The sequence below is a fragment of the Dreissena polymorpha genome, chromosome 9 (assembly GCF_020536995.1).
Source record: "Dreissena polymorpha isolate Duluth1 chromosome 9, UMN_Dpol_1.0, whole genome shotgun sequence".
Taxonomy (NCBI): Eukaryota; Metazoa; Mollusca; class Bivalvia; order Myida; family Dreissenidae; genus Dreissena; species Dreissena polymorpha.
The window spans coordinates 75,732,700-75,753,485 of record NC_068363.1 but is presented as its reverse complement, the minus strand read 5'-3'; the positions used below and the strand labels follow the sequence as shown (position 1 = coordinate 75,753,485).

Below are 20,786 nucleotides of genomic sequence, written 5' to 3'. Positions count from 1 at the left end.
GATGTATGCTTTACTGTTCAGATAGTGATGTATGCTTTACTGTTCAGATAGTGATGTATGCTTTACTGTTCAGATAGTGATGTATGCTTTACTGTTCAGATAGTGATGTATGCTTTACTGTTCAGATAGTAATATATACTTTACTGTTCAGATAGTGATGTATGCTTTACTGTTCAGATAGTGATGTATGCTTTACTGTTCAGATAGTGATGTATGCTTTACTGTTCAGATAGTGATATATGCTTTACTGTTCAGAAAGTGATGTATGCTTTACTGTTCAGATAGTGATATATGCTTTACTGTTCAGATAGTGATGTATGCTTTACTGTTCTCATAATGATATGTGCTTTACTGTTAAGATAGTGATATATGCTTTACTGTTCAGAAAGTGATGTATGCTTTACTGTTCAGATAGTGATGTATGCTTAACTGTTCAGATAGTGATGTATGCTTTACTGTTCAGATAGTGATGTATGCTTTACTGTTCAGATAGTGATTTATTTTTACTGTTCAGATAGTGATGTATGCTTTACTGTTCAGAAAGTGATGTATGCTTTATTGTTCAGATAGTGATATATGCTTTACTGTTAACATTGTGATGTATGCTTTACTGTTCAGATAGTGATGTATGCTTTACTGTTCTCATAATGATATGTGCTTTACTGTTAAGATAGTGATATATGCTTTACTGTTCAGATAGTGATGTATGCTTTACTGTTCAGATAGTGATGTATGCTTTACTGTTCAGATAGTGATGTATGCTTAACTGTTCAGATAGTGATGAATTTTTACTGTTCAGATAGTGATGTATGCTTTACTGTTCAGAAAGTTATGTATGCTTTACTTTTTACATAGTGGTGTTTGCTTTACTGTTCACATAATGACGAAAGCTTTACTGTTCACAAAGTGGTGTATGCTTTACTGTTCTCGTAATGATGAATGCTTTACTGTTCACATAATGATGTGTGCTTTACTGTTCACATAATGATGTATGCTTTACTGTTCACATAATGATGTATGCTTTACTGTTCACATAATGATGTAAGCTTTATTGTTCACATAGTTATATAAGCTTTACTGTTCTCATAATGATGTATGCTTTACTGTTCACATAATGATTTATGCTTTACTGTTCACATATTTATATAAGCTTTACTGTTCTCATAATGATGTATGCTTTACTGTTGTCATAATGATGTATGCTTTACTGTACACATGGTTATATAGGGTTTACTGTTCACATAGTGATGTAAGCTTTACTGTTCATAAATATAGAGAGCGAGGCTTGTAGCCACTGCCATATTTGTTTACCTTGAGCAATTTAAATCGTCTGTTTTCTTTAATATTTGTATTAAAATGCATATAGGGACCAGGGATTGATGTATGCTTTACTGTTCAGATAGTGATGTATGCTTTACTGTTCAGATAGTGATGTATGCTTTATTGTTCATATAATGATATATGCTTTACTGTTCAGATAGTGCTATATGCTTTACTGTTCATCAAGTGATATATGCTTTACTGTTCAGGTAGTGATATATGCTTCACTGTTCAGATAGTGATGTATGCTTTACTGTTCATCAAGTGATATATGCTTTACTGTTCAGATAGTGATATATGCTTTACTGTTCAGATAGTGATGTATGCTTTACTGTTCATCAAGTGATATATGCTTTACTGTTCAGATAGTGATATATGCTTTACTGTTCAGGTAGTGATGTATGCTTTACTGTTCAGATAGTGATGTATGCTTTACTGTTCAGATAGTGATGTATGATTTACTGTTAAGATAGTGATGTATGCTTTACTGTTCAGATAGTGATGTATGCTTTACTGTTCAGATAGTGATGTATGCTTTCCTGTTCAGAAAGTGATGTATGCTTTACTGTTTAGATAATATTGTATGCTTCACTGTTCAGATAGCGATGTATGCTTTACTGTTCAGATAGTGATTTATTTTCACTATTCAGATAGCGATGTATGCTTTACTGTTCAGAAAGTGATGTATGCTTTACTGTTCACATAGTGATGTATGTTTTACTGTTCAGATAGTGATGTATGCTTTACTGTTCAGATAGTGATATATGCTTAACTGTTCAGATAGTGATGTATGCTGTACTGTTCAGATAGTGTTGTATGCTTTACTGTTCAGATAGTGATGTATTTTTACTGTTCAGATAGTGATGTATACTTCGCTGTTCAGAAATTGATGCATGCTTTACTGTTCACATAGTGATGTATGGTTTACTGTTCACAAAGTGGTGTATGATGTATTGTTCTCATAATGATGTATGCTTTCGTGTTCACAAAGTGATGTATGCTTTACTGTTCACACAGTGAAGTATGCTTTACTGTTCACAAAGTGGTGTATACTTTACGGTTCAGACAGTGATGTATGCTTTACTGTTCAGAAAGTGATGAATGATTTATTTTTCACATGGTGATGTATGATTTTCTATTTACATAGTGGTGTTTGTTTTACTGTTCAGACAGTGATGTATGCTTTACTGTTCAGAAAGTGATGAATGATTTATTTTTCACATAGTGATGTATGATTTTCTATTTACACAGTGGTGTTTGTTTTACTGTTCAGATAGTGATGCATACTTTACTGTTCAGATAGGGATGTATGCTTTACTGTTCAGATAGTGATGTATGCTTTACTGTTCACATAATGTTTAATGCTTTACTGTTCACAGAGTGGTGTATGCTTCACTGTTCACATAGTGGTGTATGCTTTACTGTTCACATATTGATGTATGCTTTACTGTTCACAAAGTGGTGTTTACTTTACTGTTCTCACAATGATGTATGCTTTACTGTTCAAATAGTGATACATGCGTTACTCTTCAGATAGTGATGTTTCTGCTTTACAGTTCACATAGTGGTGTATGCTTTACTGTTCACATAGTGGTGTTTGCTTTACTGTTCACAAAGTGGTGTATGCTTTACTGTTCACATAATGATGTATGCTTTAATGTTCACACAGTGATGTATGCTTTACTGTTCACATAGTGGTGTATGCTTTACTGTTCAGAAAGTTGTGTATGCTTTACTGTTAACATAATGATGTATGCTTTACTGTTCACAAAGTGATGTATGCTTAAATGTTCACAAAGTGGTGTATACTTTACTATTCAGAAAGTGATGTGTGCTTTACTGTTCAGATAGTTATGTATGCTTTACTGTTCACATAGTGATGTATGATTTACTACTTACATAGTGGTGTATGCTTTACTGTTTAGATGGTGATGTATGCTTTACTGTTTACATAGTGGTGTATGCTTTACTGTTCACATAATGATGCAAGCTTTACTGCTCACAAAGTGGTGTATGCTTTACTGTTCTCATAATGATGTATGCTTTACTGTTCACATAATGATGTATGCTTTACTGTTCACATAATGATGTATGCTTTACTGTTCACATAATGATGTATGCTTTACTGTTCACATAATGATGCATGCTTTACTGTTCACATAGTTATATAAGCTTTACTGTTCTCATAATGATGTATGCTTTACTGTTCACATAATGATGTATGCTTTACTGTTCACATAGTTATATAAGCTTTACTGTTCTCATAATGATGTATGCTTTACTGTTCTCATAATGATGTAAGCTTTACTGTTCACATGGTTATATTAGGTTTACTGTTCACATAGTGATGTAAGCTTTACTATTCATAAATATAGAGAGCGAGGCTTGTAGCCACTGCCATATTTGTTTACCTTGAGCAATTTAAATCGTCTGTTTTCTTTAATATTTGTATTAAAATGTATATAGGGACTAGGGATTGAAACTAACTTCTTACTATTGGTTGCCCGCACGGGAAACCATATTTAGTATTTTGGTTGCCCAGATAAAGAATAACGAGCCCAGAAATATGTAAATGTGTATATTGTACTTTCTTTTAATAAAATAATAGATAATTAAAAAAAATTGCTGACGTTGCACAAGCTCAATGCATGATGTATTATTATGAGAATGAATTGAATCATTTCCTATTCCTTAATACTGAATGTTATTTAACTAGTATTGATCCATGGTGGTCAATTGTTATTAAATTTTTATTGCACTGAATTGTTTTAAGCTTTAAAAAACCAAGTTGCCCGGCCGAACTACCAACTTTGGAAATTGAGTTGCCCAGGCCAAAATCTACTTGCCCCGGTCTCACGGGAAACCACTAATTTTCATCCCTGGGGACCTTGCATTAAACAACATGTCTTTAAATTGTAAAACAATATCATTTATGAAAAAATAAATGAAACAATGTACACACTTTTCTAATGTGCACTGATATTTTACTCAAATTTTTACTTAAAGAGTTGTTTATTTCGCTTTGAGTTTTGGCTGTGTACTGACAAATACATGGACTTTATAACGGTTATTACACATTTGAATAATATCACATTTATTATATGTAAAGAAAAATCTTAACCTCTGTTATTGGACATATAACCTATTGTTGTTTTGCATTTGTTGAGCTGTGACATCTACGTGAAACCGCCCCACAGAAGTGTTTCACAATAGAATAAGTTCAAACAAAACGCTGTTCTTCTGACCATTACACAAATTAATGGTAAAGCAAATACATGTGCTTTATATAATATGAACAAATGTTATGAACCAATTTCAGGAAGTTTGAAAGAAAAAGTGACTTATAGTGTTCAAAAATATTCTTTTAAGTTTTTACAATAAAAATAAGGGAAAACAATTCTGCCCCAACGGGGCATGATTTAAACGAATTCGGCAGCGTACCATCATACCATGTTTCATGCCAAATATCACTACTCTATCTAGGCCTGGTCATTTTAGAGAAGATTTTTAGTTGTTTTGATATATAAGTCTATATAAATCATGACTCTTGTGGAGTCATTATTTTCGTTCCCAGCTGAAGGTCAGGAACAAACTCAGTAGGGGACTACTACATGATGATACCTATCAAATATTGAATCCCTGACTTTTACCGTTTGAAAAGAATTTTTGAGTTTTCTTTTTTAATCTATGTATAGCTTAGGTGACCTCCATATGCAATGAAACAGAAAAATTGGAACAAAATTGAAAGATTGTCGACCAAGAATCATTACTGCGAAGTTACCTGAAAATTTCCAAGTGGTTAGAAGAAAAGGTTAAGAGACGCACTTACACACAGACTGGTGGACGAAAGACAGTATCAGAAAATTTACCCATCAGCACTATGTGGAAGGTGCAAATCAGAACCAGGAGATGACAACTAATTGAGTCGCGTTTTGAGAAAACAGGGCTTAATGCATGTGCGTTAAGTGTGCAGTCCGCACAGGACAATCAGGGACGACACTTTCCGCCTTAACTTGATTTTCGGTAAGAAGTTACTTCCTTGAAAATAAAATACCATAAAAGTGGAAAGTGTCGTCCCTGATTAGCCTGAGCAGACTGCACAGGCTAATATGTGACGTCACTTTATGCACATGCATTTAACCAAGTTTTCTCGAAACCCGACTCAATTAATCAAAATAAGTCAGCACATCTTTAAAAGACAGCTTGGACTTTGTAGTGAGTGCAACTTTGAAATAAGCAATGATTACTATGTGTGAAAAAAATTAAGTAGCAGCACGGAAGAATTTCAAATAGGAAATTAAAATTAAGGATGTTTATTTCAGTTTCAAACAGAATGAAAAAAATCAGGACTGAAGAAGATGTTCATTTGAATAAATGGTGTTTTAAAGAGGCGTGTTTAACTGTAAATTAAGATAAATATGATTTCTTTATGATTGTTTTCGTGTCACAGATTTAGACCTTGTAATATTGTTGGTACTATCTTCACATGTATGTTAACATTTAATGACCACCGGCAAAGATGAGATGAGTTGACATTTAAAAATGGTATCAATGATATACACAAGACATGATTGTACTACATGCACGATTAACACTTTTTCTGAGCAATTCTTTTTAACAATACTAACTGAAAATTTAGGACTTGAGTATACATTCCACATAGCTTGAGCATTGGTGTATTCATACTGCCAGAATATACTTTAGTCTGTGTATTATCGTCCTCATAATATAATAAAATATATAATGATAATGTAAATATATCCAGTATTGTTAATTTGTTCAACACATAGTTGAAATCATGCATCTTTCACCTTTTAAAAGTTTTGTACAATACCTTTTTTTTCTTTCTTTTTAACTTTAAAAACAAAAGTTTTTAAACCTTTTTTCTTGTGTTTTAAACCTACATAAAGGATTGTTTAGGCAGACCGTACAAACATAAGACTAACAAACACATCTGGCTCTCTGCACTATGTTAGAGTGCAAAAAAAAAACTTCTGCGTTTTCATTGCTGTGGCAACTGTTACCATAGAGTGTAGTTGTTTGGTCACTGTTTTTGATTCTACAACATGTTAATTTTGCTTATATATGGTACACGTTCTTACAAAGAAAACGTACATTACTACAACAACCATATGATCGGTTTTGCTAGTAAGTATGTCTTCTGACAAATAATAAGTGGACACTTAATTGTGTGAGTGAAAAGATCAATGTGCAATACAGTCAAGTGGAAAGGCACTATGGTATGACTACTTTAGGAAAGCAACATCATAATAACTATAAAAATGACTGCATTTCCAATTATGTAACATTAAAAACAAGCGATGTGTTTGTGAAACACTATATACTCATATATTTGACCTTTGACCTTGAAGGATGACCTTCACCTTCACCTTTCACCACTCATAATGTGCAGCTTCATGAGATACACATGCATGCCAAATATCAAGTTGCTATCTTCAGTGTTGCAAAAGTGTACATTTAATAGCGATTTTGACCCAAATATTTGACCTTTGGCATTGAGGGATGACCTTGACCTTGCACCACTCAAAATGTAAAGCTCTATGAGATACACATGCATGCCAAATATGAAGACCAAAAATTCCTGACTCCTATTAAATTTGCTATCTTCAATATTGCAAAAGTTATGGCAAATGTTAAAGTTTAAAGCAAACAAACAAACGAACAGACAGGGCAAAAACAATATGTCCCCACCCCCCCCCCCCCCCCCTATAGTGGTGGGGGACATAAAAAGTGTTGCCCTGTCCACATGCTGCATGCTTTAAGAAATGATCTCTTCCAAATACTGATAATAGAACAAAAGTTAATTAAGTGTTAATTAAGTTCACTATGATGCACACATGTTTATTTCTTGACTTTCATGTAAAACAACAGCTTTCCTTATCTCACAGTCGACCAATATAGACCAGAATGTTCAAAACTTCCTTGTCAAAATCACAACACACAGATAGTATAAAGAAAATGGGCAGTTTTATTGTTTCACTCTTGTACAAATATAAATGCCATGTCCAATAAGGCACAAACACAACAATATTTCACATAATACACAGCAATTCAATAGAGTTAGTAATGTTAGTAGTCTTTCCAGTGTAGGTAGATTATGGTGTTGTTACAAGTCATGCACATATAAAGGTCAAGAGTTCAAAGGCTACGATGTCCACTTTGTTGCCCAGCTCAGGACAGGATGATGTTGTGAATCTAAATCTTTATAAATTTAAGACATATCTAAAGAAAGACTTTAAGTACAAGTAAGGTTAATACACAATAAATCCGAAACCACAGAAATCTGATTATTAGTAACAGAAATGATATTTTATTGACGTTTTTGTTTTCTTTTGTACTTTTAGTACCATCCAAAAACGGAGTACTTCACAAATATTTTTGAATAGGAATGAATTAAATGGATGAACGAAAATACACCTAAGATGTTAAAACAAATCTTTCTAGCTGACATACAAACATCACATGACTAGCAGTTCAGCTAAGTACAGGGAGTTGCCAAAAGTGCCAACCCTCATATCAATTGAAAAGGTGTACAAGTTTGGCAAATTCAGGTTGGCACAGCACAAGCAAAGACATAGAGAATTTATTGTAGACCCCGTGAATGGAATGCTAATGCGCGTATTTACATCTTTTAAATTTTAAATGAATCACATATAAAGCAAAATGAAAGACAGTTTGGGGTTAGGGTACGAGGGAAAGAAGAAACCCAGTTCCCATTCGGTATTTATGTTTGATTTATGGTCATAGCGATCTATGGTCTTGAGTGTTTATTTACAAGAATGTTGTATCTTAACTATTGCCATAAAATAAACTACACTACACGAAGCATCCAAAAACCAGCAAGCAAATTTTAACTTTGTTCCAGGGCTAGTGGGTTATAGAAAAAGTCCCTTAAACATCAAGGCTTTCTAGTTTGAACTCTGGGAAATGTTTCCTTTAAAAATGTTTGACGACAAGATCGATATCAGATTATAACTTCTCCCTTCAATTGCTTTTTAAAAAACTTTTCTTACAGTTCAATACGAGCCCTCCGCCTAGTATCACCAACATCCATAAGTCAATATTTTGATTTTTTTTATATTTGAGATGCAATTCACAATCATGTTGAGGAAGAATTCGCCAATTTTAATACAGCTGAGCTTTGAGTTTGTTTGTGAGTTGAAGGACATTCTCATGGCTCAGCTGAGAGGAAACTCAAATCGCATCTGCTGTGTTAAGCTGAAATATTGACAATGTTTTCGATACTACTCCCTGGTGTTAAATAATAACAACATCCTCTCAAAACAAGGATATATGGATACATGGGAAGCAACCCAAAGCTGGTCAAGACCTGATAGCTGCAAAGGTTGGATGCGTACCTTGTTGAGACTGACGACATCCACAGGATGGCTGGCCCAGGACAAATTATACACACACAACGAGCGCCAATAGGTCTGAAATAAAGTGTCAACGTGTGAGAATTTGGTTTTGCAAACAGTGAAATAACGTGTCGCCGTGTGAGAACTTCGTTTTACAAACAGTATAATGAAGTGTCACTTTGTGAGCACTTGGTTTTGTGAACAGTGAAATGAAGTGTCACCATGTTAGCACTTGGATTGTAAACAGTAGAATGAAGTGTCATTATTTGAGCACTTGTTTTGTTAAAGAGAGTATAAACGATTTTTATATGTGTTAAATTGTTATATATTGATAAAAATATGTTACCACAACGCACAATAGGCAAGAAAAAAAACATTGAAGACGAATTTCATAAAATGCAGCAAAGACAAATTAGCACCTCGAGCCGATTGTGACGAAGATATTTCATATATATTTTCCAACAATAACCGAAACATTCGTCTTTTTATTAGGATCGAAGTAAGTGTTTGTGTGTCGTATGAATTTTGCAGGAAATTAAATTGATCCGTAAAACTAAATTTAGATTCACATCGTGCATGTATGAAATACATGCTGGCCAATTCGACTGTCCGGACATTTCGATTTCAAAATTAAATGTCATGCTTATTTCGGATATTTCGACACATGTTCTTCTTAAGTTTTATTTAATTTATATTGAAATATATGTATGATAAGTATTTTTACATATTTTATATAAATTCATAAATATTTGACAAAATCGTGCATACTCGCTTTAACAGTGAAATAAAGTGTCACCATGTGAGCACTTGGTTTTGTTAACAGAGAAATTAAGTGTTACAGTGTGCGCCCTTGGTGTTTTAAACATGAGCAATTAAACAAGTCTTTGCAGTTGCGTTCAAGTGCATTACTAATGGCGTAATGTGTGAAAAACTCAGCTCAAATCAGAATACGGAACATATTTTGATTTGTTTATTTGGAAGTGCCCAAAGTTTTATGATAGTTAACATATATGTCTATAGGAAAATCAGAAAGTATCATGTTTAAACCTGCAGTTTATAAAATCATACAACAAAACGTGTACCTAAAAAATACATACAACATTTGAACAGATACAAGCTGAAGACAAAAAATCCTGACTTCTACTAAAGTGTTCATTTTTAAATTATAGGACTTTCATGTCTGCAATATTTTAACACTGTGATAAAAGAATGGAATAAATTACTCAGAATTAACAACCACAGACGCATGACAATTTAAGCCATGTGATTGTGAAAATAGCTGTATGCAATCATTATTAAATATGAACAGCCTGCAAATAACTCGCAGTCTGTTCCGGTTTCATGCTGTTTGCTGCTCATCAATATCTTAGGGTTGGAAATGAAGCCTTTTAAACTTGAGCAAAATAAGAAGGGTTTTACATTTGATTAAATTTTCTAAAAAACTACAAATGCGTCTCTTTGTAAAGGGTAAATTAAAGACAGTGAAGGAACAACTTACTGGCCTGGTTATGCTGTTTGTGTTAGCTTGGCAGTCCACTGCGAGGAGGCCTGCAGAGGTGCCAGAGTTCATACAGGTGGACTCCTGGGCCAACACGGTGATGACATACCTGGTTGCCAATATATCCTCTGCAAGGTGCCAATTCTTAAACGGGCAAGACACTTTTTGTTTTTCTGGATTTTTTTGTTCAAAGAAAGTCTCTTGTGCAAGTTTAAGCAGAAAGTTCCGTCCTTTAGTCCCTGATAAGCCTGTGCTGACTTACATACTTTACACACATGCATGAATCCCAGTTCACCCTTAACAACCTACACAATATTAATGAGAATGGTTTCAAAGCAGTGTGTAGAACATAATTATTTTACTTATATCTGGTGTTTAGGCAACGATTTTACAGTGTTAAAAAAATCATTAGCTTTCCATTAACATCATGTCGATCAGATTCAAATAAGATTAACTGTATTCTATTTTGTGATATTTGCCAAATGACCAATATCACATTTTGGTTTAACATGGCTAGATGTTGAGAGAAAAAACGTTATACGTATTCAAATTTCAAAATCTAATACAACACATTCATGCTCTGGTCTTTGTATATAAAAATGCAATTTAATTTTCATTTCTGAAAAAGTATTACTTTTCATTTCTAAAAAGTATTATTTAAAGCAAAAGAGTTTCCAAGCTGTACGCACCTGGTACCAACCTTGAGCATTGGACCCGACAATATGGAACATGGATGTGGAGTTGCGGTTGATATGGGTCACGATGGCCTCGACACACACCTGGAACCCCTCCTTAGACTTGTTTGTGACTGGGTGCCAGGCTTAAAAGTGAATCACTGGTTAGTACGGTGGATACATGAATACTTTATGCTACAACGGCTGAACATGATCAATTGCATTCCTTAAAGATAGGCAACTGGCATATGTTATGTCTGGCTAAACTTGTATACAACAGAATTCAGACATAAGTAACATTACAGAAAACTGGAATGCAATTTAACAAAAGATTAAACTTCCATGTAAGGTAAAAAGGCAACTAAAGAATTGTACTTCAATGTTGGACATCACATATCCACCGACCTTTAGCTCCAAAAAGCTGTCATTTTAGACAGAAGTTGTCGTCCCTGATAAGCCTACGCAGCCTGCACAGGCTTATCTTCCTGACATGCCTTACGCTCTGGACACAGGGACATCTGTGACGCACATTAATTAACCATTTCTCACATAGATACGTTGCTTGACGCATTTGTAGTCCCTTTGAAAGTAACATTTAATTAAATTTCTTTCTTACTAAATTCAAGTTTTAAAGGCTTCATTTCCAAACCTTATATACTGATGAGCAGCAAACAGCATGAAACCTGAACAGACTGCGAGTCACCCGCAGGCTGTTCTGGTTTTATGCTATTTGCACATGGTAATTTTCACTTTGCCTCTGGGAAAGCTTAAATGCTGGGCATCATCCGACGACTATTACTTTCAAAAATCTGTCTAGCTGCCACTTCACAGTGATCTGACTTTACTTGGTAAGTGTGTGTCCAGGTCTGCTCATACAGCTGAAGGTGGCACACTGACTGAAAAATGTGAGAACACAATATGAACCATGCTCTGTGAAAAGTGGCTTAAATGCATGTGCATAACGTGTTGTCCCAGATTAGCCTGTGAAGTTTGCACAGGCTAATTAGGCACGACATTCTCCGCTTTATTATATTTTTCATTTGAAGACAGTCTCTCCTTAGCAAAAATGCAGTTTAGGCGGAAAGTGTCGTCTCTGCTTAGCCTGTGTGGACTGCACAGGCTAATCTGGGACCATACTTTACGCACATGCATTAAACATTTTTTCACAGAGAACGGCTCATATATAAAATTGAGCTTAAATATTAGTCGGTCTCTGGGACAATGGGACTTAATGCATGTGCGTTAAGTGTTGTCCCAGTTGTACAGGGTAATCATCTGCATATTTTAATAAGGGGCAACACTTCCCGCTTGTATTGATGTTTTGCAAAAAGGAATTCCCTTATTATAAAAAAACAGTTTAGACGCAAAGTGTCAACCCTGATTAACCAGTGAAGATATGGATTTTTTTATAGACAACATGAAGCCAGGTTTACCCAGAGCGGGGTTCAGATTATTGAAGAAGACATTGACCCTATCAAACATCGTTCCTATTTAGATTTGAGACTTTCTCGCCACTTCAGTTGGGGCAAATCTTCTCTTTTAATGATATAGTTTTAAATGCTAAACATTGTTAAATATTTGCAATTAAAGGAATATTACTGTAATATAAGCTATTCTCAGTAATTAAAGTCTTTAATTTTGATTTCTTTAACTTTCAGTAAAAGATGTTTTTCAAAGACTGTCTTTTTATTGATATTTTACCAAGGTTAACGTCAAAAATATACATAAACTCTGACCAAATGACACCAAACTTAAATGTCAAAATAATAAGTTATGTGCTATATTGCTGTTCATATGGGATGCATTGATACCTATTTCTTAAAGGGACTATTGCATAGTTTGGCAAATGAAATTACTTGAAAGAATTGGCAAACCATGTATTACAGAGATAGCCTTTTAACTACACTGCACTTTCTTGAGACTGTATGGTGTTGAAGGTGCTTTTGCTTCTAAAGGTTCGGGGTTTGATCCCCTGTTCAGGCACATTCTTTGTATTTTACCTTTTTTTTCTTTTTTTTCAGAACTGTTTAAAACTTTTTCAAGTAAAACAATTTTATTATTAAATTCATTTCATTACTATTTTTCAAAAATAAAAAAAAACAATGAACACGCACCTGTAATCGTTATTTACTCCATACTAATTCTAACACAAAACTTACCCACTCAGCACAGTGGAGGGTGTACTTGTAGTTCGTCCCACTGACAACCTGTGTCTGAACAGCAGTTATCTTACAGTTGACGTAATCAGCGTTCAGACCGCCCTGTTTGGTAAACTTGACAAGGACGTCAGCGTAGTGCTGGTCAGATGGATCATGGTTGATCCAACCACCAGCCAGCTGGCGTTTAGCGGTGGCCTTCAGGTTGCAGGAGTCGGCGGTCACCTCGTAAGTCTTTGTCCAGCTTTGTACGAACAGGGTCAGGTGACACGATTGTGAACCCTAAAATAATTCATGCAATGACATGAGATAATGTGAGTCTGGTTCTGTGCAAACTAGACTTGATGCATCTGCATAAAGTATCGTCCCAGATTTGCCTGTGCAGCCTTTTTTTCAAAGGTAGTCTCTTCTTAGTACTGGTTTGTATAAATGGGGTTACCTGGCAAGTTGGGGAGAGAATAAGTCACAAATTCAGTTGTTAGGCAGATTACAAGATTATGTTAATAGTCATGATCTATGTAGAAGTTATTTAGCTACCTTGTTCAAGTGTTTTGTTACCAGTACCTCGATAATTACCTTGCATTATTAAGACTTAATAAATGTCTTTTAAGTAACAAATAATTTACCATGTGATTGTTTGTCCTCTTATTTACTGAATTACTAGTATGTTTCTCTTTGAGGTTAACTATTTTCTGTAACATACTATTATTAGTTAAACATATACTTTCATTATAATTCAATTACCATTTTCAAGATCTTTATGGTTGTGATTTTGTTATTACATTCAATCACCAATTTGTCATTTGTGGACTTATTCGAATAATAACAAAAGTATGGTACATTACCATCTGTATGGTGTACTTGTAGTTGATTCCTGCAACAACCTGCAAAACAGTATCCAATATAACAAATTATAATATTTAAAAAAAAATAGTTTTGCCTTCTTTGCTAAAAGGTGAATATTTTGTAATTTAAATGAAAACATAGTTGCTAAATAATTAAGAATATTATTTGTAAAACCCGCTCACTCAAATGTCTAAATAAATGAATATTAATGATTTTGATTTTTCAACTGTACAATACTGTTCACACTAAGATATTTTACTTAAGGTTATCCATGCAAAACCATTTCCCATTCAGAGGCGAAGTAAAAATGGCTATGTGCAACCATTATAAAACTAGAAGAGCCTGTACGTTTTTCGCAGTCTGTTCAGGCTTTATTCTGTTTGCTGCTCATCAGAATCTTATGTTTGGAAATCAATAAAACTTGAATCTATTAAGAAAGGTTTTTAATATAATTTTATTTTCTAAGGGACTATACACCTCAAAATTAATATCTGAGCGGTAAAGCAATAAGTATACAGTTAATGTCTGTCATGCAGCCCAAGCAGCAAATCTGGTATGAAATTTTCCGTTGACAACTATAACCTACACATCTGGTATGGTATTTTTCTTGCGCAAATACCTACGAATCTGGTATCGGATTTTCCCATTAAGATCGGTTCTCACCAATATGATATGGCATTTTTCCTTGAAAACCATTTCCTACAAATCTGGTACGGGATATTCTCTGGATGACCGTTACACACAACTCTGGTAAGTGATTTTCCCTTGACGACCATTGCCTCCAAATCTGGTACGCGATTTTCTCGTAGCGACCATAACCTACAAATCTGGTATGAGATTTTCCCTTGGCAACCATATCCAAACAAACTGGTACATAATTTTCTCTACGTAACCATTACCCACATATCTGGTATGGGTTTTTATTGCATGGCAACCATTACCCACATATCACGTACAGAATTTTCCCTTGGTGACTATTACCTGTGTAGCGACCTTGGTGATGAGGAGTCCATTCATGGATTCTCGGGACAGGAGTCCAGCGTCCGTGAATTGGAACAAGAGGTCTGTGTACTCTGCCTTGGTTGGGTCCTGCTGGAAATCACCGCCCATCATTGGGTGGCTGTTCTCCACAGCATGCGCTAGCTGGGCGACACAGATGTGCTTATTGACTGTGTAGATGTTGGTCCAAGATTGAACGTAATACTGTATGGTGCAAGTCTTTCCTGCCTATGAAAAAAAAGGTATGAAGAGAGTTTAACATAAATAACTTAATGATTTAAAGCATGTATCAATTGATTATTATACTTATTTACCTTCCATGAAAGTTTCGAAGATATGATTGGATATTTTATGCATATTTAAAGATATTGTTTGAAATAAATTATATTTGTCATTTTAGACAAACTAATTTATACGGTATAAAATATTACATTGAAACCGAGTATATTAATACTGCTACTTACTTCTTCATATCTGATCTTGTAGTTCATCCCACTGACAACCTGAAAAAGAATAAAAACTCTTTTTTATTTTAATTTGCAGCAATTAGCAGTGCTAATTATTTAAGCCAAAAAAAGCTAGTGAATTCAACTCAACTTTAAACTTGGGAATTGACTGTATTACAGGCATGTTTCAATCACACTCAACTTAAATACTTAACGTGGTTATATGAGACACTTCTAACATTCTTTTTATTCAAACATCTTACTGTTCTTTTGGTCACTATTTTTTGAAACATATGCTACACGCTAATCTTCCCATATTGAATAACTAGCCTAAAAAGCATATAGTATATTACTTACACAAGTATTACAAAGGTACACATTTAAGATGATATATAAGAGTAAATAAAAGGGATATCTATCAACTGGAGACACATTGGGAGCCCACAGAGCAATTTTGTAGCCGAGACATTACATATTTATATCAAAACTAACACAACCATCTTATAAACATTTAAATTTAACTATTAACGTGTGGCTGAATTCAGGTAGATTATCAAGGTTTGTATAAATCAATCAAACTGATACATGATTATTGTACATATAGATTTCCTGATAGAAAGTATTTTAAAAGGTAAGGCATAAGGCAATTAAAGCACACCTTATTTGCTTAAAGGAGGACAAAGAACCATATTCAGGACATTATTATATAATTGCAAAAAATATATAATTCATTCATCCTCACAAATGATAGGACCTAAGAATCCCAAAACCGTGCAGTTTGTTTAAGCATTTTAGAAAGATAGCCAATAGCTTTAAAGAAATTGGGAAAATAAATTGTTATTTTAAACTACATGAAAGAGTTCAACATCGTTAATCACAAGCAGTAGCCTTCTTTGGCAGCACTATAGTACAAACATGTAAACCTGGCCTCATATTTTGGTAAGGAAAACAATCATGCATCAGGCACCATTTTATAATGAGGCTTTTCATCTTCTTCTGAAGAACAACTGCTTTTTACATGTTGAATATCAGTCAGCATGTTTCTTTCGGAAATCAACGATGGCGATGCAAAAGAGTCACTTGTTATTTAATTACTATCATTAGCAAAGAAAGGTGTTTCAATGATAGGACTTGTACTTGTTGACGATATTTGTTTATTTAATGACCCTTGCTTACAAAAATCAACAGTTTTTGAATGGCCAGGTTTTTGCGAATGAATCTTTATCACGTAATATTTTAAATTGTGCGACATATTTGTTTCCATTCGGCCGAATCACAAATCGCTTGAATTGTTCCTTTTCACAATAGGTCGAAATTGAAAACAGCGCAAAGTCACGTGACTCGTAGAACTCCCGAACGAGGCTGAACTTGTAGCCATTTCCAACAGTCGCGCGCAACGCCGCATCTGATTTCAACATTTTACTCTTTTGAACATTCGGCGATGTAACGATTAAGAAAACACAATATGACATTGTCAGAATAAGTAATAAATATGTACTTCACATTATAAGTGTCAATACATTGAATACATTTTCTTGATTATCGTACTTGTTTTTCTTCATTTTTTGCAAATATTTGACACGCTTTGTTAGATCTTTTTATCGCGCTGTTTGAATAAAGATCTATCTTGTTTATTGATACATCTGTGGTTTAATAGCCCCTGTGTTCAGTACAAACCCATTACCTCGTTATGATCAGATACTGTGCCGACAAATACTAAATACCGGCATGCTGTCAAAAACCACCCGTGGTAGATGCCTGATCATTGAACATCATTTATGATACCCCAATATCTTATCGTGGTAGTAGTATTAGTCATTTCTAAGACTTATGTAACGCCAAATACTCAATCTAAACACTGTAGAGATATTAGCCAGTTTAATCATAATAATACAGTACATTCGTCCTAGCCTATTTTTCACACATAGTTTTTAACAACCTGAACATTCGTGCCTTCGTTATTTTGACAATGCGGATTATGGTTCATACATAATTTTAACAGCCCAGACATTCGTTCCTTCGTTGTTTTGACAGCCCGGAGATTTGTTCCTGAATAATTGTTATCCCGGTCATTATTATCACATTTTATCAAAATAATATGACACTATGGGCATTTTATCTGCTATTGTTATGTGTGGTTTTTAGTCCCCTACCGGTTTCACAGGAGGGGACTTATGGTTTTCGCTCTATCTGCGATTACTTTAAAAGTTCTTCATTTTTTTCCATGAAACTTGAAACATGGATAGATGGCAATATGGACATTATGCACGTCATTTCATTTTGTTCCTACGTCAAAAATTCTGGTTGCTATGGCAACAAATACAAAATCTGACAATGGTGGAATTTCTAACAATGGTGGAGCCAGTAAGGGACATATATTGATTGGCAATAGTCTTGTTAAAATAGTATATATATATTTCTAATTTTTTGTGTTACACTTTATACCATGACTTTATCGTGATCATGAGAATCATAACGTTAACAATAGTCTAATATATCGACTAATGCTGAGATCTGTACTTTGCGAAACCTTGCAGAAATCGGGGCTTGAAAACTATGAAGGAGCGAATATTCGGTCTGTCAAAATAATTTTGGATCGATTGTCCGGGTTGTCAAAATAGCGTGGGGATGAATATCCGGGTAGTTAAAACAACGTATGAACGAATGTCCGCCTTGTCAAAATAAGCGTAGGAACGATTGTCCTTTTTAAAAATTGTTATGAAACATAATTAAGTGCTTAATAGCTATACATTTGAAATATTTACACAGTTTTATTATAAACACGAAACCTCCTGAACAACACGGGGAATCGGTCACACATGCCGACGTTATCCAACTCGAGGTGAAGTTTAAAACCCGTACGAGACCGAATGGGACTACGCTATGTTAAAAAACGAAACAGCCGATGTCATTAGCGTTTTTTCCCCGATTGGGAATTTTTTATTAAATTTTTGGGAAAAAGTATACTTTTGCGATTGCGAAAAAAGCTGAATTTCGGCTATAAAATCGAGCCAAAATAACCTGTCGTGTTACGTCTACGTGTTACTCCCGAGCGATCAATTCTGCCTATAACTGTCAGAGTATAACACCCGGGTGTAACACCCTGTATTTTTCTCTGATTGAAGAAATATAGATAAACAATACTATTTACATTTACGAACTTAATTCAGAAAATAAAATGCAGAAATATCAAATAAATTTCCTGAACACCACTAAGGGGATAACATATCGACTGTCTGATCAAGCATAAATATTCAATATTTATTTGTTTAACTGTCCTCTATGATTAATGTATTCAATTCCACATTAAAATCGTTTCACTAGCATATATGTGCAAATGTTCGTTAAATACCTGGGTGCTGACATCACTGATTTTTGGGCATCCATTTGCGAACGAGAGCGAGCTAACATGGCTCGCTAGTTGTGTCAAACTATAGCACCATTGCTGGTCAGTTGGGTCTTGCTGTGTCCATCCTCCATCACACAATCCAACAGCGACCAAACTCGATAACACTATTAAAATCTGCATCGTATTTTCCTTTCAAAGTACTTCAAAGCTAGCGAAATTCGAAATGTCAATATTACGCAGTGTCCCTGTATTTATTCAAAGGCCTATAAAATACACAGATTGGAAATTTCGCGCTTTATCGTTCTATCTCGCGGCGGAGTCACGTGGTCAAGTAACCGATAAGATAGCGACGGGTCATTAGCAACGGCTACGATTATCGAGCAAAATTATGCGAAAATGTTACGGCGCTATAGAAAGGTGGCTTTAACTTGGTCAATAATGATCCGATTTTTATAAAATAAAGTTTCATAGAAACATTAGTAACTATGCTTTAATATAATTTCGATTTTATTTAGCTAGAATAAGAATTTATAATGCCGCGATGGTCGTATTATTACGTATGATGCCGTTTAGTGAAAAAACGTGGTCTTCGCATGATCGATTACGCCGGAACCCATTCTGCACGTCTTCAAGGATTTCGTTATCGCCCATATACCGCGTCAAACGTTTATTAATGAATGCCGTATAAAGCTTGCTCACACATGATAGCAGAATTACTCCTCGGTAGTGAAAAGGATAGGACAAATATTTTACTTTCTCCAAATTGAGGGTATAATAAAAGCTATGATCGTTCGATCCAAAAACGGTTTCAGTCCGACTTATTTCAATATGGATTCTGTAGATTTTTCAATTTTTTAATTCTCTAATTTTTGTTTTTATTTAGATCTAATTCATGAGTTATAGGTTTATAAAGTTTTGTTTGTAATACCCATGCTTTCTTCTCTTTTCATAATTAATAAAAGCTCTTAATTTCCTGAACTAGGATTTCGCGGAAGAAAATATAACATTTCTCGCGCGTGTGAATTGTCGGATCAATAAGCAAACTTTAAACGATGTTTTGTTTGTCTTTTCTTAAATCTTGGGAGTTAATTAAAAGAAGGGATCCTAATTTCAATTATCAGTTTACGTTATTGATTTATTATAATTGTGTAATCAGAAGCCGCGGCGGGCGAATTCATTCTTTAATTGTCATTGTGTTGTCCAATTAAGGTAAGTCTTTGTTGTAAATGTTTAAGATTCTAATATACTTGTTTGTAATAGTATGTTATAAACACGGTGAAATGCTGTATCAAAGTAAAACACGTTTGACGGCATTTGTGTACAATAGAGTAAAAGAGCTTAAAATTGTACCAACATTGTACAAGGCCAAATCCTTTAAAATGAATATGTTCATATAGTTTTTTTTATTTCTAGAATAACATCTCACCTAGCATAAAAATATAAGTTCAACAATTTTGGATGAGAAATAAAAAAGTTTTTCACAAAGAAACAAAAGACTTTTGCGACAAGTGTGAGAAATGATTGAATGAAATAAAAGTATAAATTGTACTAATTGTACACAGGTAAAATCCTTTAAAATGCCATATTTTCGTCTGGTGTTTTAACTCATACCTAGATTAACATCTCACCTATCATAAAAATCTTACTTCATCAATCTGTGATGAGAAAGACAGTTTTTCAAAAAGAACAAAAACACGTTTGACGGCAGGCGTAAATAATAGGGTAAAATAGCTTAAATCAGACACATATTGCACCGCAAACCACCAATCGATCGCTAAATCATAAATTGACACGCGCATTAAGATTGTAAAATCACAATATCAAAATAATAATAATAACTTACCAGATCATGCCCAGAATACCCTACGACAAAAATATTGTCACGAGCCGAGCGGTAGCTGTGATTTTTCTTCAATTTTTCAAACTTAAAGCTTATGTTCAAGTTTAACATAGAATATTTCGGTAAGCAATTGTTCCACGGTATAACCAGTCGAGCTTGTGTAATGCGGTAAAACATGAGAAGATGAGTCTCGAGTATGATACAAAATAATACATACCCTTGAAATACCTCACAAGCATGAAATGACTTTTTATTATACACCGTATAGAACTTCCAATA

At 34.3% G+C, this 20,786-nt stretch overlaps 2 protein-coding genes across 2 annotated transcripts in view; one reads left to right on the top strand and one right to left on the bottom strand.

Annotated features, from left to right (window-relative positions):
* The window catches only part of LOC127845407 (integrin beta-like protein 1), a 282,221-nt gene that overhangs the window by 132,784 nt on the left and 128,651 nt on the right, over window positions 1-20,786 (top strand). The window lies entirely within an intron of this gene.
* Window positions 7,292-18,927, bottom strand: LOC127845400 (uncharacterized). The gene is made up of 10 exons (XM_052376284.1): window positions 18,671-18,927; window positions 15,337-15,375; window positions 14,855-15,100; window positions 13,873-13,911; window positions 13,031-13,309; window positions 11,671-11,767; window positions 10,887-11,017; window positions 10,198-10,341; window positions 8,700-8,774; window positions 7,292-7,542 (listed from the first exon to the last, which is right to left on the bottom strand). The coding sequence occupies exons 1-10, from the start codon at window positions 18,845-18,847 to the stop codon at window positions 7,537-7,539; spliced, it is 1,233 nt and encodes a 410-aa protein (XP_052232244.1). The 5' UTR covers window positions 18,848-18,927; the 3' UTR covers window positions 7,292-7,536.

Bases quoted from the DNA above. Each gene is read 5' to 3' on its own strand.
- LOC127845400 (XM_052376284.1), bottom strand. From the start codon at position 18,847: ATGCAGATTTTAATAGTGTTATCGAGTTTGGTCGCTGTTGGATTGTGT. The intron at 15,101-15,336 runs GTAAGTAGCAGT...TTTTTTTCATAG, and splicing joins ACAAGATCAGATATGAAGAA to GCAGGAAAGACTTGCACCAT. The intron at 8,775-10,197 runs GTAAGTTGTTCC...ACTTTATTTCAG, and splicing joins CAAACAGCATAACCAGGCCA to ACCTATTGGCGCTCGTTGTG.